The 16,465-nt window shown below is 35.6% G+C and overlaps 1 protein-coding gene across 4 annotated transcripts in view; it reads right to left on the reverse strand.

Moving 5' to 3' along the window:
- Positions 1-16,465, reverse strand: part of GALNT13 (polypeptide N-acetylgalactosaminyltransferase 13) — a 537,747-nt gene that overhangs the window by 494,202 nt on the left and 27,080 nt on the right. The window contains exon 2 of one of the 4 annotated variants that reach the window (XM_064287133.1): positions 7,864-7,881. The exons of the other annotated variants lie outside the window; for them this stretch is intronic. Within the exon in view, the coding sequence (XP_064143203.1) occupies positions 7,864-7,881 (18 nt within the window). The remainder of the gene's footprint in view (positions 1-7,863; positions 7,882-16,465) is intronic. 4 annotated transcript variants of the gene reach the window in all.

Below are 16,465 nucleotides of genomic sequence, written 5' to 3' on the forward strand. Positions count from 1 at the left end.
TTTGGAGTTGACTTGATGGCAGAGAGGTTTTTTTTTTTTATTTTGGTATGCCAGGTACAGTGTTTGGTGCTGAAAAATACAACGAATAAGATGAAAACCCATGCCCTCCAGGATCTCATGGTCCAATGGGAAGAAATTCATAAAAAAATCATCACTAAAGTTCAATGTAAAAACACACGTTAATGAGGAATACCAAGTGAACAGGAAGAGGTCCTCCGTACAAATCTACTACCAGTAAGGGAAGGTTATATTATATATATAGGGTGAGGAGGGGTGTTGGGTGTCTGGGCAGGATATTGTCAAAAAAAGCTTCAAAGAGAAATTGACATTTAAGCTTCCTTTTGAGGGTGAGAAGTTTTTGAGAGATGGTATCCTTTTCTTGAAAAAGTGATGCTCCTGAGACTTAGAAATGATAAACATAATTACTTATCTATGTACTGTCATTTCAAAAATCATAAATACTCAGTAATAATAATAAACCCAGTGCCGTTGAGTTGATTCTGACTCGTAGTAACGCTATTGGACAGAGTAGAACTGCCCCATTGGGTTTCTAATGAGTGGCGAGTGGATTGGAACTGCCGACCTTTGGTTTGCAGCCGTAGCTCTTAACCACTGCACCACCAATAATAATAATAGTTAGTACTTATTGAGAACTTACTATTTGCTGTTAAGTGCTATATATAGATAATGTCAATTAATCCTAAGAGGTAGACACAATTACTTCCCCCATTTAACAGAAGAAAGGCCCAAAGGTACTGAATCGTTAAGGTCAAACATCCAAGACAGTATTTGATCCTAAATAGTCTGGCTACTGTAATTTGGTACAACTCATGTAGAACAACACATTTTTTCTCAGTAATTATAGGGATAATAATGGTCAAAATTATTTCAGGTAACTCTAACATTTGAGAATTATGTTTATTTTTATTACAGAAGCCCATGTAGAGATGAAAATACAATATTAGAAATAAAAGATAAACTGGGTAGGATTAATAACAGATTCAATACTACAAAAATAAGATCAGTAAACTTGATAGCAAAAATACAAACAAAAAGGAAGCAAAGAGAAGAAAAAAGACAAAAAAGAAAACAAGTGTCAGTGACGAGTAAAACAATAAACTATAGTTACAAAAAGCGGACCAGAGATTTCCAGGTGGTAGAGGAGGAATGAGGGGTAGGCAGGTGGTTACACAACATTGGGCCAAACTCATCATAACTAACACACACTTAAAATTAGTGAATGTTAACTATGTGCAAATTACACTTCAATTTAAAGTGATTAAAGCAAAAAGGAAACAATTCAGTGGTGGGGTACTCATCATTTGGCTTAAAGAAAGATTGTAATATATCTATGAAAATAAAATAAGTTAGAATTTATGCAATTCAAATAACAAGATTTAAATAACATTAATGGTAACAGAAATCTTGTTTCTTTAAAACTCATTTTTAGGATATACTTGATGATAACTTCTCTGTGTGGATGTAGTATAACAAAACCACCTGGTGCTAAGCTAGCACCCTTTATTAGACTATCCCCCAAACACACTGCCACACATCTAGGACAAGAGTGATTGTGCTAAAAATGATGATTATTGCCAATGATCTAAGTAGTCAGTTACAAAAATAATTTAACGTTTTAATAAAGCAGGCCTCTATTTTTTTTTCATTTCAAATTCTTCATAAATCCTAGGACGTAAGCACTCAAAGCATTATATTGCAAAATATCCCTGACCGCAACACAGTTTAAGAATTAAGCCTTTCGTTAAACATTTAAAGCTGAAGTCTCCAGAAATAAATTAAAATAGAATTAGCATTCAATAGATTTCCTTTAAGAAGCATTTTATTGTAAAAAATAAAACTCTAAAATTAAAGTTGACAGGTATAATCAAATATGATACATCTTTCCTTAAGCTAACCAGTAAAAGGTACTGCAGTTCTGTGACACCATTAAACATTGACCTGCCTTGCTTTCATGTTATCTTTCCTTTCTTTTAGGAAGAAACACAGTATTTCCTTGAAAAGGAACAAGGTCAATGACATCTTTCTTGAAAATGCCAGTATGGCACACTACGAAGGGCACAGAAGAAAATATGTTCATTTCATTAAGACCACACACACTGGCACATGTTAAGCAAGTGTTAGAAAATTAAAGTAGAACGCCAAGCACATAAAGGATTGCAATGGAATAAATTTCACTTTACTACTTTATTATGCAAATGTAATCTCGTTTTAGCTTGTCATATTTGGAAGTCAGACCTTGAAAGCATGCCTAAAACTGAAATCTTTCACTACTGTGAACACGAGCTATCATGCATTGAACACTTCGATGGTTAGTCACAGAGGAACTTTATCGGATAACCCAACAAACAACAAAATTAAATGGGAGAGGAAGAGAATTAAATTACATCATTTTAAATGCATAATCTAAGTCCAACTTTCCAGTAATTAGTTTATAAATAAAAAAACCGTTTGATTAACATTTATCTTAATTTTTACTTAGAAATAACTTTTTAAAAGGCAAAAAAAAAAAAAGGACACTTTCTCATTTGAGATGACATAAATTTGGAGTTGATATATTTCAATGTCATAAAAAAATTATATTTTTCTAACTACTATAATAACCCAGGGATCCTGGTGGCGTAGTGGTTAAGTGTTGGGGTGCTAACCAAAAGGTTGGCAATTCAAATCAACCAGGCGCTCCTTGGAAGCCCTATGGGGTGGTTCTACTCTGCCTCATAGAGTCACTGTGAGTCAGAACCGATTCCACAACAGTGGGTTTGGTTTTTTTGGTTTATAATAACCTGCATCAGTTTTTTTTTTTTGGAAATTCTATTTGAACCTAGAATTGGCAAAGATGAAAGTAACATTTATATTTATACCATAAGTTGAGCAAAAATTAAAGAAACCATAGCAAATTTCATTACCTATTATTGATACCAAATTTTACACTCCCGTAAGAGAAAATATTAGACAACCTATAAACAAAATGGAAACCCTGGTGCAACGACTGCTAGCCAAGAGATTAGCAGTTTAAATCCACCAGGCACTTCTTAGAAACTCTATGGGGCAGTTCTACCCTGTCCTATAGGGTCGCTATAGTCGGGAATCAACTCAATGGCAGTGGGTTTATAAACAAAATAAACCCATTTCAAGATTACTTTTTTCTGTGTTTTTGACAGATTAACTTTATAAAATATACTAAATTATTTCCAAGTAGAAATAGCTCTCCTTTCAATAAATTTGGAAACCCTGGTGGCGTAGATAAAGTGCTACGGCTGCTAAGCAAAGGGTCGGCAGTTTGAATCCGCCAGGCGCTCCTTGGAAACTCTGTGGGACAGTTCTACTCTGTCCTACAGGGTCGCTATGAGTCGGAATCCACACGACGGCACTGGGTTTTTTTGTTTTTCAATAAATTAAGTAACTTCATTCTTTTTTTTTTTCTTTTCAAAAGCTAACAATACTTTTCAGCACATATTCTGGCCTTAAATATTCTCAGCACCCTGGTATAGTAAATACCAAAACTTTTAATTGCATACGTTCTTTTTTTTTCCCCCAGACAGATTAAAACTACTGTCATCCGTAATTTTCATAAATAAAGTTGCATTTATGTGATTAACTGTAAGTCCTTTTGGAAAATGAAACATGCTTCTTGATTAAGATCATTCAATGGATATCTGTAAGGCAAGTATAGAAGTTGCAGCTTCATCACAATCCTCGTTAAAAGAATTACAGAGTAGATCTTCGAACAGGGCCTGTATTACCTGCTATAAACAGTCAAACTTCTCACCTATAAAATGAGGGACCTACCTACACTGACAAATGCTATGTAGAAACTAATCTGTCCCTGTCACCATTTTTCCTTAGGTACACTGCCTTCAATATACAAGATTGGTGATAGATGACAGGTTACAACTTAAACAACAGAATTTGCAGTTATCAGCAACCTATTTACAGACTTGTGAAGTGACACAGCACAGTATTTGTAGCACAGTAGAAAATGCTATGCATATACTTACAACATCCACATTTTGAAATTCATGTAATCCTTCCACTGAAAACAGATCAATATTTAAATAAATGTAGCAGTATTTACTCACTAAGATCGGCCAAGTATGTTTCCCTCCTTGCAAATGGATCACAAAGTTTTATTTCACAGTATAACTTTTCTCTGAGCCTATCACTTTGTATCCTAACATTTCACTTGCCTAAAATGATAAATCCTGGAACTGTGTTTGTGCTTGTGTATTGTAGTGAAATATGAAAGAAAAGATGTTAATTTCTCCCAGCACACATTTGTTAGAGTTGAGTGTCAGTTCGAAAAATCATCAGAAAGCTGAAATTATATACCTTTTCAGTTCCTGTAGGAGAAGGGCCTTCTGTGTGTGGTAATTATTTGTTCTTCATAGCAAGAAAAAAGGGCAAGGCTCCTCACTAATCCTGCAATGATGCTATAGTAATAAGAATGATAGAACAGCTAATAAATTAATGATAAGACTTGGAAAAAGTAACTAGCAAGGAAAATATATCTCAGGTTATTCCATCCCAGGGAAAGGAATATTGGACGTGGACCACTAATTTGCATTCTATGCAACTAGAGAAAATCTGAAAGCAGGACTGGTTCAGTGAATTGCTGATCTCAAGTGACAGGGCAAAACTCACCATATCATATCATGAATTAAAGCAACTGCTGCTCGCTCTGTTTCTGAAGATGGTCTTTCAATAATATCACAAGAATGAAAATAACTTTGCATGAGACCAAACAAAAGTCTCTTCAACCCAACAGTCAGTCTCTAAAGACACATTTTGCAAGGTAAGTATAATAGTTGCCCTTCATAACTTCATCCTTATATTTAAGGGATATAAACTAAGATTCCTCCCTTTCTTTTAATAACATATTAGAGAGCTTCTGTCTATGAACGTATGGACTATTTTTAAATTTTTGAGCACAGTTCTTTTTTTTTAATAAAATGGCATCCAAAATCACAATTTATAAAACTGGTAAAAGTAAAGCTTCTTTAGCTGAAATGGAGGTTGAAGGCCTGGTCCACTCTTCAGTACACATAGGTACTCTGAGGCATCTTCACGGTACCTTCGGGCTCTAAGAAACAAAGCTTGCAAACCACTACATGCATCTAAATTCTTTAGGAGCCTTCTTCTGTTGTCTATCAACATTTCAAGAAAGGTGACACAACAAATTTCTACGTTTAAATGGTAAGCATAGAACTCTTTCATCTATCTTACAGATAGTTTTCAACATTTAAATCTCTCAAAAACACATCAGGTATGAAATATTCAAAACTTAACTCATGTTTCCAGTAAAGGTCACTATCACCCATGCAACAGTGCAAGCAGGACACCTGAGGCCATCTTGATCAGCTCCCTCTCATTCACCTCTAAACAGTTATCAATATCTATCTCCAAGCTATGCTCATTGCTCTTCCTAAATCTTTCCATCTACTCTTCCTATTCTCCATCTCTATTGCCATGAACCTTGTCCAAGAAACCATATGCCCTCCTGGAATACTGAAATAACATCTTAACAGGTATTGTCTCTCACTCACTTCTTCATGTCTTCTATTTTTCACATAGAAGTTAATTATATTTTAAGTGCACATATAACCTTATGACTTCCCTATTTAAAATCCTTCAATGATGTTCCATTGCTTTATAATTAAAAGAAAACTCTTAATATTTCTTAATATGGCCTAAACTGAGTTGACCCACCACTAGCCTCCTTGGTCTCTGTACTCCAGCAATATTAACACATCTTCAGTCCCTCAAATGCTGTCAATTCCTCCTTGCCCTAGGGCCTTATCCCATTTAAGATCAGGTCACCATTTCCATGCTATCATATCATTTCAGATTAGAAGAATTTATTACAACTGTAACTCAATTTCCAATTCTGTTTTTAAAGTTTCTTTTCTGTGTTGGCTGGATTCTCTGGCTCAATGCCATATCCCAGCACTTAGCAAAATGCCTTATACAGAATAGAGCTCCTTGAGCCTTCATCAGTTGAATTCTGGGATCTAGGAATGAATATGACCTACCTTCCATTTGTTTTTGCTGATTTTTTACCAAGCTAAATGGCCATCTTTCCAGATTTAAAAATTTGAATTCATTTACTTTCCTCATAAGAAGCAAACTAGCTTTAGATGCTAAAACTGTCTTTTTCTATTTTTTTTCAGATTTGTTATATTTTTAATTAGTTTGAAGAATATATAGAATTATACATATAAATGTCTTTGTATGGTGTATATACAAAGGTTCTACTACAGAATGATTATGATTTGCATTTTCAAAGCTATTACTGAGTAAAGGGCTCAACGTTTCAATGTCCTTTTAAGCATCCAGGCATATCAACACCTACTAAAATGGATAAGCAATAAAGGGAGGATGCTAAAGAGGGATATGTATTTCAGGTAACTAAATTTTGGTAGACACCATAATATCAGATCTCTGACTCCAACGACAGTGAATCTATTTTTAATTCATTCCTGAATATTTAGTTATAAGTGCCTCTGATTCACTTACAGGTATTGATTGGTTCAAAAGCAAGGAAGCCTTTATTACCACATTAATTTTTGATCCCCTGCCCCTCAGCAACCTGACACATTATTTAAACAAGCATGGCTAGCTGACTCACTGACAAGTTTCACGAGAAGATCCATACTTAAGGTTCAAAACCACTGATTTGGTGTAATTCACTAGAAGAAAACATAAATTAAATAATTTAGTTTTAAGAAATTGTATGTGAACTTCCCTCGTATAGCCATATGACAGTAACTAGATTTAAAAAAAAAAAAAGCATAATCAGAGTCAATTCATAATGTTCATTATTAAGTACTACGCTAAATTTTCTGCAGACATTTCATAATTTAATCCTAATAATATGAGTAGGTAGTATATTATTGTATTGTTATTATCTCTACTTAATAGATGAGGAAATTAAGGCTTAGAAAATGGAGATATTTGCCAAATTCATATTGTATGTGGCAAAGCAAGGCTTCACACCCAGGCTGCTTCACTGTAGGTTTCCAAGTAGATGTGATGTTTCAAGCATACCTCTATAGGATCTCCCCGATAATGAAAATGTAAAAAGCCTCTGCAGCTTTCTGTCCTACACTACTGTCTTAGTCATGGAGAGAGATGATGGAAAGTTTCTGACTCTGAAAACCAGCAATCCTAGCAATTAAATAGTAGCTTAGGGAGCCTATAGTCTTTCTTCTTACCACTGAGAAATTTGGTTTGCACTAAATTCAGCACACCATTTGTAATATTCTGGGAAGCATGAATATATTCATTCTGAGAAGCGTGCAAAGATAGATACATGAGCATTTTTGGAAAATCTGCTTGAAAGCCATTTTACTAGAGGAAGACTTCAATTCCCAAAACTGAGAGATGACATTTCTCTAAGGAAGCAGGGAATACTTCAAGAGGCAGAGAGTAGTTGAGTGTGCTATTATGGAAAAGGTAGAAAGAACTTCAAAAATTGCAAAGTTAAAGGAGAGTGTACTTTGGACTGCACTTCTAAAACTTTAATGTGTATGTGAATCTCCTGGGGATCTTGTTACTATACAGATTCTGATTTAGTAGATTTGGGTGGGAACTCAGATTCTGAACTTTTCTAAGGCACTCCCAGGTTATACCGATGCTGCTTATCAGAGGATCACACTCTGAATAGCAAGGAGAGTCTGGACATGTAAAAGGCTTGAACAAAAGCACAAAGCAGAAAAGATTCATGAATGCTTTGAAGAATGGTACCACCCTTTCCCGGGAGAGGCAATGGGTGGAAAAGAATATTTAAGTCAAATTATGAAGGGCCTTGAATGGCAGCTTACTACTCTTAGATTTTAATTCAAGTACAATACTTGTTCAGAAGGTCTTTCTCAAATGTAAGCGTTCTTTCACATTGATAAGAGCAACATTTAAAAGACCTTAAAGACAGATGATGTATCAATTTATTTAAAGCTAATAGGCTATAATTTTCTATAGATCGAACTATTTCAATACTTTATCCTAAATAAAGTTTGAATTTATTTAAACATACACATCACCATTTTTTAAAGTCTACTTTCATATCATTTTCAATCAAGAACTGAAGACAGCCAATTCACATATTTGTTATTCATTTTTGCCAAAAAGAGTTCTAAAAATTATGCAAACATTAAACGTTCTGCAGCAATTAATCACTTACCCTAAAACTCACTGCCATCGAGTCAAACTCATAGATCCTACAAGACAGGGTAGAACTGCCCAATAGGGTTTTCAGTGCTTTAATCTTTAGGGAAGCAGACTGCCATATCTTTATCCCGAGGAATGGTTTGTGGGTTTGAACCGCCGATCTTCCAGTTAGCAGATGAGCGCTTTAACCACTATGCCACATGGGCTCCTTAGTATAAAATTAAATACATCTACTATGCTACTTATTGTAAATAGCTCAACACTGCGGATTGAAGAAAAATCTGTTTCTGCAGCAATAGCTAATGAGACTTCATATTGTTTTCCAAAATAAGGTATTACCGTATTTTTCCACAAATAATGTACACGTTTTTTTTCTACGTTTTTTTTGCCCACCACTCCCTTTCCCCATAAGGTATTTTCATAAGCACCACGGTGCCTTTTTTTTTTTCTTACACGTTGCTGTAAAAAAATTAGCATAGTTCTCTTACCTAGAAGGTGTGCGTTATTTATGTAAAAATATAGTACCTCAAACATTTATTTTTGGTCCCAAAAGTTTTATTCACTTAACTCAAGGGATTTCAACACAGCCTGTTCCTCTTTAAGGTAGAATTATTTTATTAGTCCAACTGAAGTGATAAAATACTACTCTGATAAATTAATACCTAGTTAGGTTGGAAGAAAATTTAGTTTAGGAATAGGGAGTATCTAAGTTTTATGGTACCAAAAATTTATCAATTTTTGGTACCATAAAACTTAGATACTCCCTATTTTTTTGGAGGTCCTATTTACAAAGAATACAGAATTGAAAATTATTCATGGTTGTAAGAGGCCCTAAAGCTTTAGCTTCATTAATTTTGTGGTAAATAAACATCAGCTTAGGAACTATAGGGGCCACATTTAGTTACCTTATATAATTGATTAATTACTGAGTATCTACTATGCCCCAGTCAATACTATTGTAGGCACTGAGAATGAAATGTTGAATGAGACAGGCAAAATTTTCACCTTCACAGTACATATGCTTTAAAGGTGATAAATACAGTAACACAGAAATACATAAGACAAATTCACAATCAATAATAAGATAAAGGCTATGAAGAAATTAAAAAAGGGTAAGCCGATAGAGAAGAGCTGGGAAAGGCTATTTCAATTGGGATGGTCAGGTAAAGAGTGCACGGATGTAATATTTAAACTGAATCCTTCAATGATGAAAGGAGGCAGCCAGGCTAAGGGAGATTTGTCTTCTTTTTTTTTTTCTTTCAGCTTTGTTCACAGTAGGAAGAGTAGGTGATCAATAAATATTTGTTGAAATATAAATGCATGAATTTTGGAAAAGCATTTTGAGTAGCTGGAGTAGAAAATGCAAAGGCCCTGAGATGGGCATAACTTGAAGTTGGGTAGACGGAAAGAAGGCCTGTGTGATGGACAGAATGTCAGGAGACGAGGTTGGGGCAAGAAGTAGGGGTGAGACCAGCTAAGCCACTTGTCCTAAGATACAGGTTCTGCATTAGAATTAGGAGAAATTTTAAAAACCACCAATGCCTGGATCATACCAGCCAAAGATCATACCAGAGACCAGTTAAATCAGAAAGCGGGGTGGCGGGGGGGTGGTATCTAGCCAAAAGCATTTGTTTTCAAGCTCTCTAGGTGACTCTAACATGCATTCAGGGTTACGAACCAACGATCCACAGATTTGAAGGCATAGTGAGAATTTGGGCTTTAGCCAATTGTAGTAGGATGCCATGACAAGCTTAAAAGAAGACGAAAATAATCTCATGAAGACAATATAGTTTATAAGACATGTATACTGTCTTATACAGGACATGTATATTGCCTTAAATTCAAACTAGTAACAAATACGTTGCCCAAATCATTCTTAGCTTTCTTTCCCCTAATTAATGTGTACATTTATACACACACACGAGCAAAAACAAAACAACAGAAAAGTCATATGCAAACCAGAGAATCGGCATAAAATAATTTCAGTTATTTCTAATGGTGGTACCCATATAATATACTAATCAAAAATTCTGAGTTTCTACTCATCACTTAAAAAAAAAAAACACTTTTTTCCTTTATCTAGAGTATTTAGATATGATAGATAGATAGACAGGCAGACAGACAGATAAATAGATATCCTTTACTGGTTCTGCTTCACTAAAGAACACAGCCTAAGACACACAAAAAAAAGACACAAGGCAAGAAGAATATCTCAGTTGTGGCAAGACTGATCTCCAACCTTGCCCTCACTACCACCCCTCCCAAGTCCTAATGCCCCTCACCCATTTTGATTTTTTTAATAGCACTTATTACTATCTAACATACTATATATGTTATTCATTCATTTTATTTGTCTATTTCTACCCCCTACTAGTATGCAAGCTCCACAATATTTTTCTATTTTATTTACTGATTTATCTCAGCATCTAGAGAATTGTCTAACATACAGTAGGTACTCCGTAGACATTGATCGAATGAATTATTCTTATTATCAAAATGAAGAAGCTGACTCTCACAACGGTAAATGGTTTGCACAAGGTCGTACCTGGTGGAAATGACAGATTTGGTATTAAAATGCAGGTCTGTCCCACACTAAAGTCCACTGTGGATAACCACTGTTATTGCTGATTGCCTTTGAGTCAATTCTGGCTCATGGCAACCCCATGTGCACAGAGTAGTACTGCTCCATAAGGTTTTCAAGGCTGTGGTCTTCTGGAAGCAGATCACCGGGACTGTCTTCCAAGGTGCCTCTGGGTGGGTTCAAACCTTTTCAGCTAATAGCCAAGAAGAATATTAAGGCAGCAAGATAGTTCAAAGGAAAAAAAAGCACAATGTCAAGGCTATTTCAGGAACTAGTCAAAGTAAAAAAAAAAAAAAGTACATGTCTACAAATCATTGGTAACATCAAGTTGTCCTTTAGCTTTGATGTAGACCTATTTCAAATGTTCATCCAAACAAATACTTATTGAGTGCACGAAATATTCATAGCAAGCATCAATCTATGCATTATCTTGTTCATATCATTCTGGTTGATGTACATGTAAATAACCAATTTTAAGATCCTCAAAGAGCCACTGTAAGTAGGACAGGGTATCTGTTATGGATTGAATTGTGTCCCCTCAAAATGTTTTGTAAATCCTAACCCCTATAGCTGTGGTTGCAGCCCTGTTGCACAGTGATTAAGAGATCAGCTGCTAACCAAAAGGTCTGCAGTTCAAATCCACCAGCTGCTCCTTGGAAACCCTACGAGGCAGTTTTACTCTGTCCTATAGAATCACTAGAATCACTATGAGTCAGAATCAACTTGTAAGCTACGGGTTTGGTTTTGGTTTATAGCTGTGGTTATAATTCTATTTTGGAATAGGTTTTCTTTATTATGTTACTACGGCAGTATTAGTGTAGGGTGTATCTTAAATCATTCTCTTTTGAGATGTAAAAGAACAGACTAAGCAAGAAAATAGAGATATGGGAAGATAGAAGCCATGACACATGATCGCCAAGGAGTAGAAGCTAAAAAGAGACAAGGACCTTCCCCCAGAGCAGATAGAGAGTGCAAGCCTTCCCCTAGACCCAGCACCCTAAATTCAGACTTCCAACCTCCTAAACTGTGAGAATTTTTTTTTTTTTTTTGTTAAAGCCATCCACTATGTTATTGCAGCATCAGATAGCTAAGACAGTATCCAAACTAGATCAAAGTTTATTCATTCACCAAACATTGGTTCTATGCCTGCTCTACGAAAGATACTTGGTAGATGATTTTCTGAGGTCACATACAAATCATAAATCCCAAACTCAAACTGCTTCCAATTAGCAAAAAAAAACACAATAAAAACTAGAAAGTAGAAAGATAATGGAAGAAGTTTAGATAAGGTACTATATGAGTGCAGAGGAAAACTGGAGCCCTGGTGGCAAAGTGGTTAAGAACTGAGGCTGCTAACCAAAAGGTTGGCAGTTCAAATCTACCAGCCGCTCCTTGGAAACCCTATGGGGTAGTATACTCTGTCCTATACGGTTGCTATGACTCGACAGCACACAGCCACAAGTTGCATAAAAGGTTTCAATGAGTTGCTAGTAAGCCAAAAATCAAACCTGTTGCCATTGACTGCATTCCGACTCACAGGACAGAGTAGAACTGTCCCCTAGGGTTTCCAAGGCTGTAAACTTTATGAAGCAGACTGCCACATCTTTCTCCCATGAGTTGCTAGTACTTGAGCTATAAAATATATCTCACCAAAGTGCATTAAGAATAGTGTATTAATGAATATTAAGTAATTCTTGGTAAGCAACTGTAAGTCTTGATGATACAGTGATTGATTTCAGGAAGAAACGTTATAAAACTCATGAGGCAAAAAAAAAGGGTACAAGTTTTATAGGACTTTTCATGCTCACTACAACTTCTAAAGAAGGAACTAGTTTGGGATTCTCAAGACTCTGAGTAGTTTTAGTTTGGTCTCCTACTTCTTGCCTAACTTTGATAATTGATGCACTCTTTTTCAATCTCAGTATCCTTGTTAAAAAAAGAAACAAAAATTAATATGGACCACCAGCTCCTCCATTACACTGAAAAGTTCTGTATTTTATCTATTTATAAATTGTATTTACAAAAGATTTTATTTGAAAAAATGTGTTCTATGTCATTCAGAATTTTGAAAAGTTTGAAAAAAGTTAGGCTAGATGATTTCTAAGTTTGCTACCAGCTCTGTAATTCAATGACTGTTTTTATACAGTTCTTTCTATTTGCTCTTATTCATATAAGTACCAATTCTAAAGTGTTCTAATATAACTTACTAAAAACATTTAGTAAGTTTTACTCTGTGTATGTACTAAAAATTCTATGCACATATTATGACCTAGCTCCTAACATTTAAAGCTCCTTTTGTCCTGAGAAATGAGAAATGCAAATTGTGAAATATGACAACCAATACAGCAACTTGCTTACATGAGTTGGTAAAGGATTACATATCTTTATTATTTCCTCACCCTTTTTCCAAGTACAGGTAACTTGGTTAGATATGTATTCATATCTCTTTTTTTTTTTTTTTCATTATTTTTATAGAGTGAAAAAAACATGAAGGCAACAGAGAACTCCATCCAACCTCATTCTGAGACTCAGGTGCTCTCCACTGCTTTTCCTAATTTCTCCATGTTATATTGGATCTAGCAGGAACTAACTCACAGGAAGCATAGTAACCTCCTAGAAGTTTAGAGGGAAAAATTCAAATATTAAACATGCAAGTGCTATGTTTTGGGGGTATCTTTGGTTTTTCAAAACTGTCTATAAATATCCTTTGTTTTCTAATAAAACTCTAATGGAAAATCAGCTTAATAGTATCCTGGATACTGTGTGTGTGTGTGTGTGTGTGTGTTCCTTCTAGCTTTTATCTAAGTGGTTGCTTAGATATCAATTTTTTTTATTGTGCTTTAAATGAAAGCTTACAAACCAAGTCAGTCTCTCATACAAAAACTTATATACACCTTGCTATGTACTCCTAGTTGCTCTCCCTCTAATGAAACAGCACACTCCTTCCCTCCACTCTCTATTTTCGCATATATTCGGCCAGCTTCTACCCCCCTCTCCCCTCTCATCTCTTCCCCAGACAGGAGCTGCCCACACAGTCTCACGTGTCTACTTGATCCAAGAAGCTCACTCTTCACCAGCATCATTTTCTATCCCATAGTCCAGTCCAATCCCTGTCTGAAGAGTTGGCTTTGGGAATGGTTCCTGTCTTGGGCTAACAGAGGGTCTGGGGACTATGACCTCTGGGCTCCTTCTAGTCTCAGTTGGACCATTAAGTTTGGTCTTTTTACGAGGATTTGGGGCCTGCATCCCACTGCTCTACTGCTTCCTCAGGGGTTCTCTGTTGTATTCCCTGTCACGGTAGTCATGGGTTGTAGCCGGGCACCATCTAGCTCTTTGGGTCTCAGAATGATGTAGTCTCTGGTTTATGTGGCCCTTTCTGTTTCTTGGACTCATAATTACTTTATGTCTTTGCTGTTCTTCATTCTCCTTTGCTCCAGGTGGGCTGAGACCAACTGATGCATCTTAGATGGCCGCTTGCTAGGGTTTAAGACCCCAGACGCCACTTTCCAAAGTGGGATGCAGAATGTTTTCTTAATAGATTTTATTATGCCAATTAACTTAGATGTCCCCTGAAACCATGGTCCCCAAAACCCCACCCCTGCCACACTGGCCTTTGAAGCGTTCAATTTATTCAGGTGGCTTCTCTGCTTTTGGTTAAGTCCAATTGTGCTGACCTCTCCTGTATTGTGTGTTGTCTTTCCCTTCACCTAAAATAGTTCTTATCTACTATCTAATTAGTGAAAACCCCTCTCCCTCCCTCCCTCCCCGCTCTTGTATCTCATATCTTTATAGAAGTATAAAATATTTTATTTTTATTCTAATCCTAAAAAGATGGAGAAGTGCATTTGTGATAGCATATTAAATCAGGAATGAAGACTTCTTGTTATCACCTTCAGCATCCAGACTGAATTATTTTGTGATGTGGGACAAGCCATGTTTTCACTCTTCCTATGTAGTTATGACTGGAACTTTGAAGAATGGTTATAATCAGTGGCTATAAAATATTTTTAAAATTTCTATGAAATGTGAGAAAATTTAGCACTCATAATAATGTACATTTTTTATTACTATAAAATTATGTGATAAAAGAAAAAATCTTTGATTCTTTCAGCTGTTGAAAAACCCATATTTGAAAATTTCATGCTTTCTTTATATATTGATCATATTTATATACTGTTTGTGTTGTGTATAGATTTCTAGAGTCTTGAAATGATTCTCTCTAGTGGTAAATTATTTTTGGAACAAAAGTTGAATCTTGCTCTGCAGATCCTTCTATCATTACAACACAAAGCAAGTAATTATTCAGTACTCCTCCCTCATTCACACATCTGATATGCCAGGTAATTCTAGGCCCGGAAATACAGCAATATAATAAATAGGAAAAAAAAAAAAAAAAACTCCCTTCCCTCATAGATTTATGTTAGTGTTGTTGGGCAGGGAAGAGGGAAATAAAGGGAAAAAACATAGATCCGTAAATCTTTATAGAAGCAGACCGCCACATCTTTCTCCCCTGGAACAGCTGGTGGGTTCGAACTGCCAACCTTTTGGTTAGCCAAAAAAAAACAAACCTGTTGCTGTCAAATGGATTCCAACTCATAGCGACCCTTTAGGATAGAGTGCAACTGCCCAGTAGGGTTTCCAAGAAGCAGCTGGTGGATTCAAACTGCCAACCTTTTGGTTAGCAGCCAAGTTCTTAACTACTGTGCCACCAGGGCTCCTTTGGTTAGCAGCCAGGTTCATTAACCACTGTACCACCAAGGCTCTTTGCCTAGAAATATACCCAGTAAAAAACCACTGTACCACCAAGGCTCTTTGCCTAGCAATATAGTAGACACTTAATAAGCTGTAGCTCTAATAATACCAAAGATGATGATAATGCACACAAACTTAGTTCACCAAGAGTGTCAATTTCCTCAAGAAAAATTTCTCACCTTTAGGAATATACTTTTTGAGACCAAACTCACAGTCTGTAAAATAATGAGTAGAATCAAGCATGCCTAAAATAGGTATATTAATAATGAAATAAATGACAATGAAAATATTACTTCAAAGGAGGGCAAAACACAACAGAACCATATTAAATGGCAGCAGAATAAAGGACAGTTATGAATGAATAGGAAACCCTGGTGGTGTAGTGGTTAAGTGCTACAACTGCTAACCAAAGGGTCAGCAGTTTGAATCCGCCAGGTGGTCCTTGGAAACTCTATGGGGCAGTTCTACTCTGTCCTACAGGGTCGCTATGAGTCAGAAATGACTCGACGGCACTGGGTTTGGTTTTTGGTTTGGTATGATCTAATAATTAATAAAGATTTTTAATTTTGTATCCTCCACTTTAAAAGTCAGAGAAATACATGTCAATTGGGATATGTTTTTTTTAAAAAATCATACTATATTATCTGGAGTAATAAGAAAAAAAAAAAAAAAAAAAAACCACTATGCCACCAGGGTTTCCATTTGGAATAATATACAGCCATCAAATTGCATTTTAAGGAATATTTAATGATGTGAGAAAATGCCCAAAATAAATATGCAGAGAATTAAGATAGGTTATAAAAATGAAATAAAGTATGATCTCTACTAGAAATATAAGAAAATAAACACCAAAACTTTAATTATAATAATCTATATGCAGTTGGCTCATAGGTATGTTTTTATATCCTTTCTTATATTTTTGTATATTGAAAGATTTTTTTTAAATAAAGA

This window comes from Loxodonta africana, chromosome 6 (assembly GCF_030014295.1).
Source record: "Loxodonta africana isolate mLoxAfr1 chromosome 6, mLoxAfr1.hap2, whole genome shotgun sequence".
Classification (NCBI taxonomy): domain Eukaryota; kingdom Metazoa; phylum Chordata; class Mammalia; order Proboscidea; family Elephantidae; genus Loxodonta; species Loxodonta africana.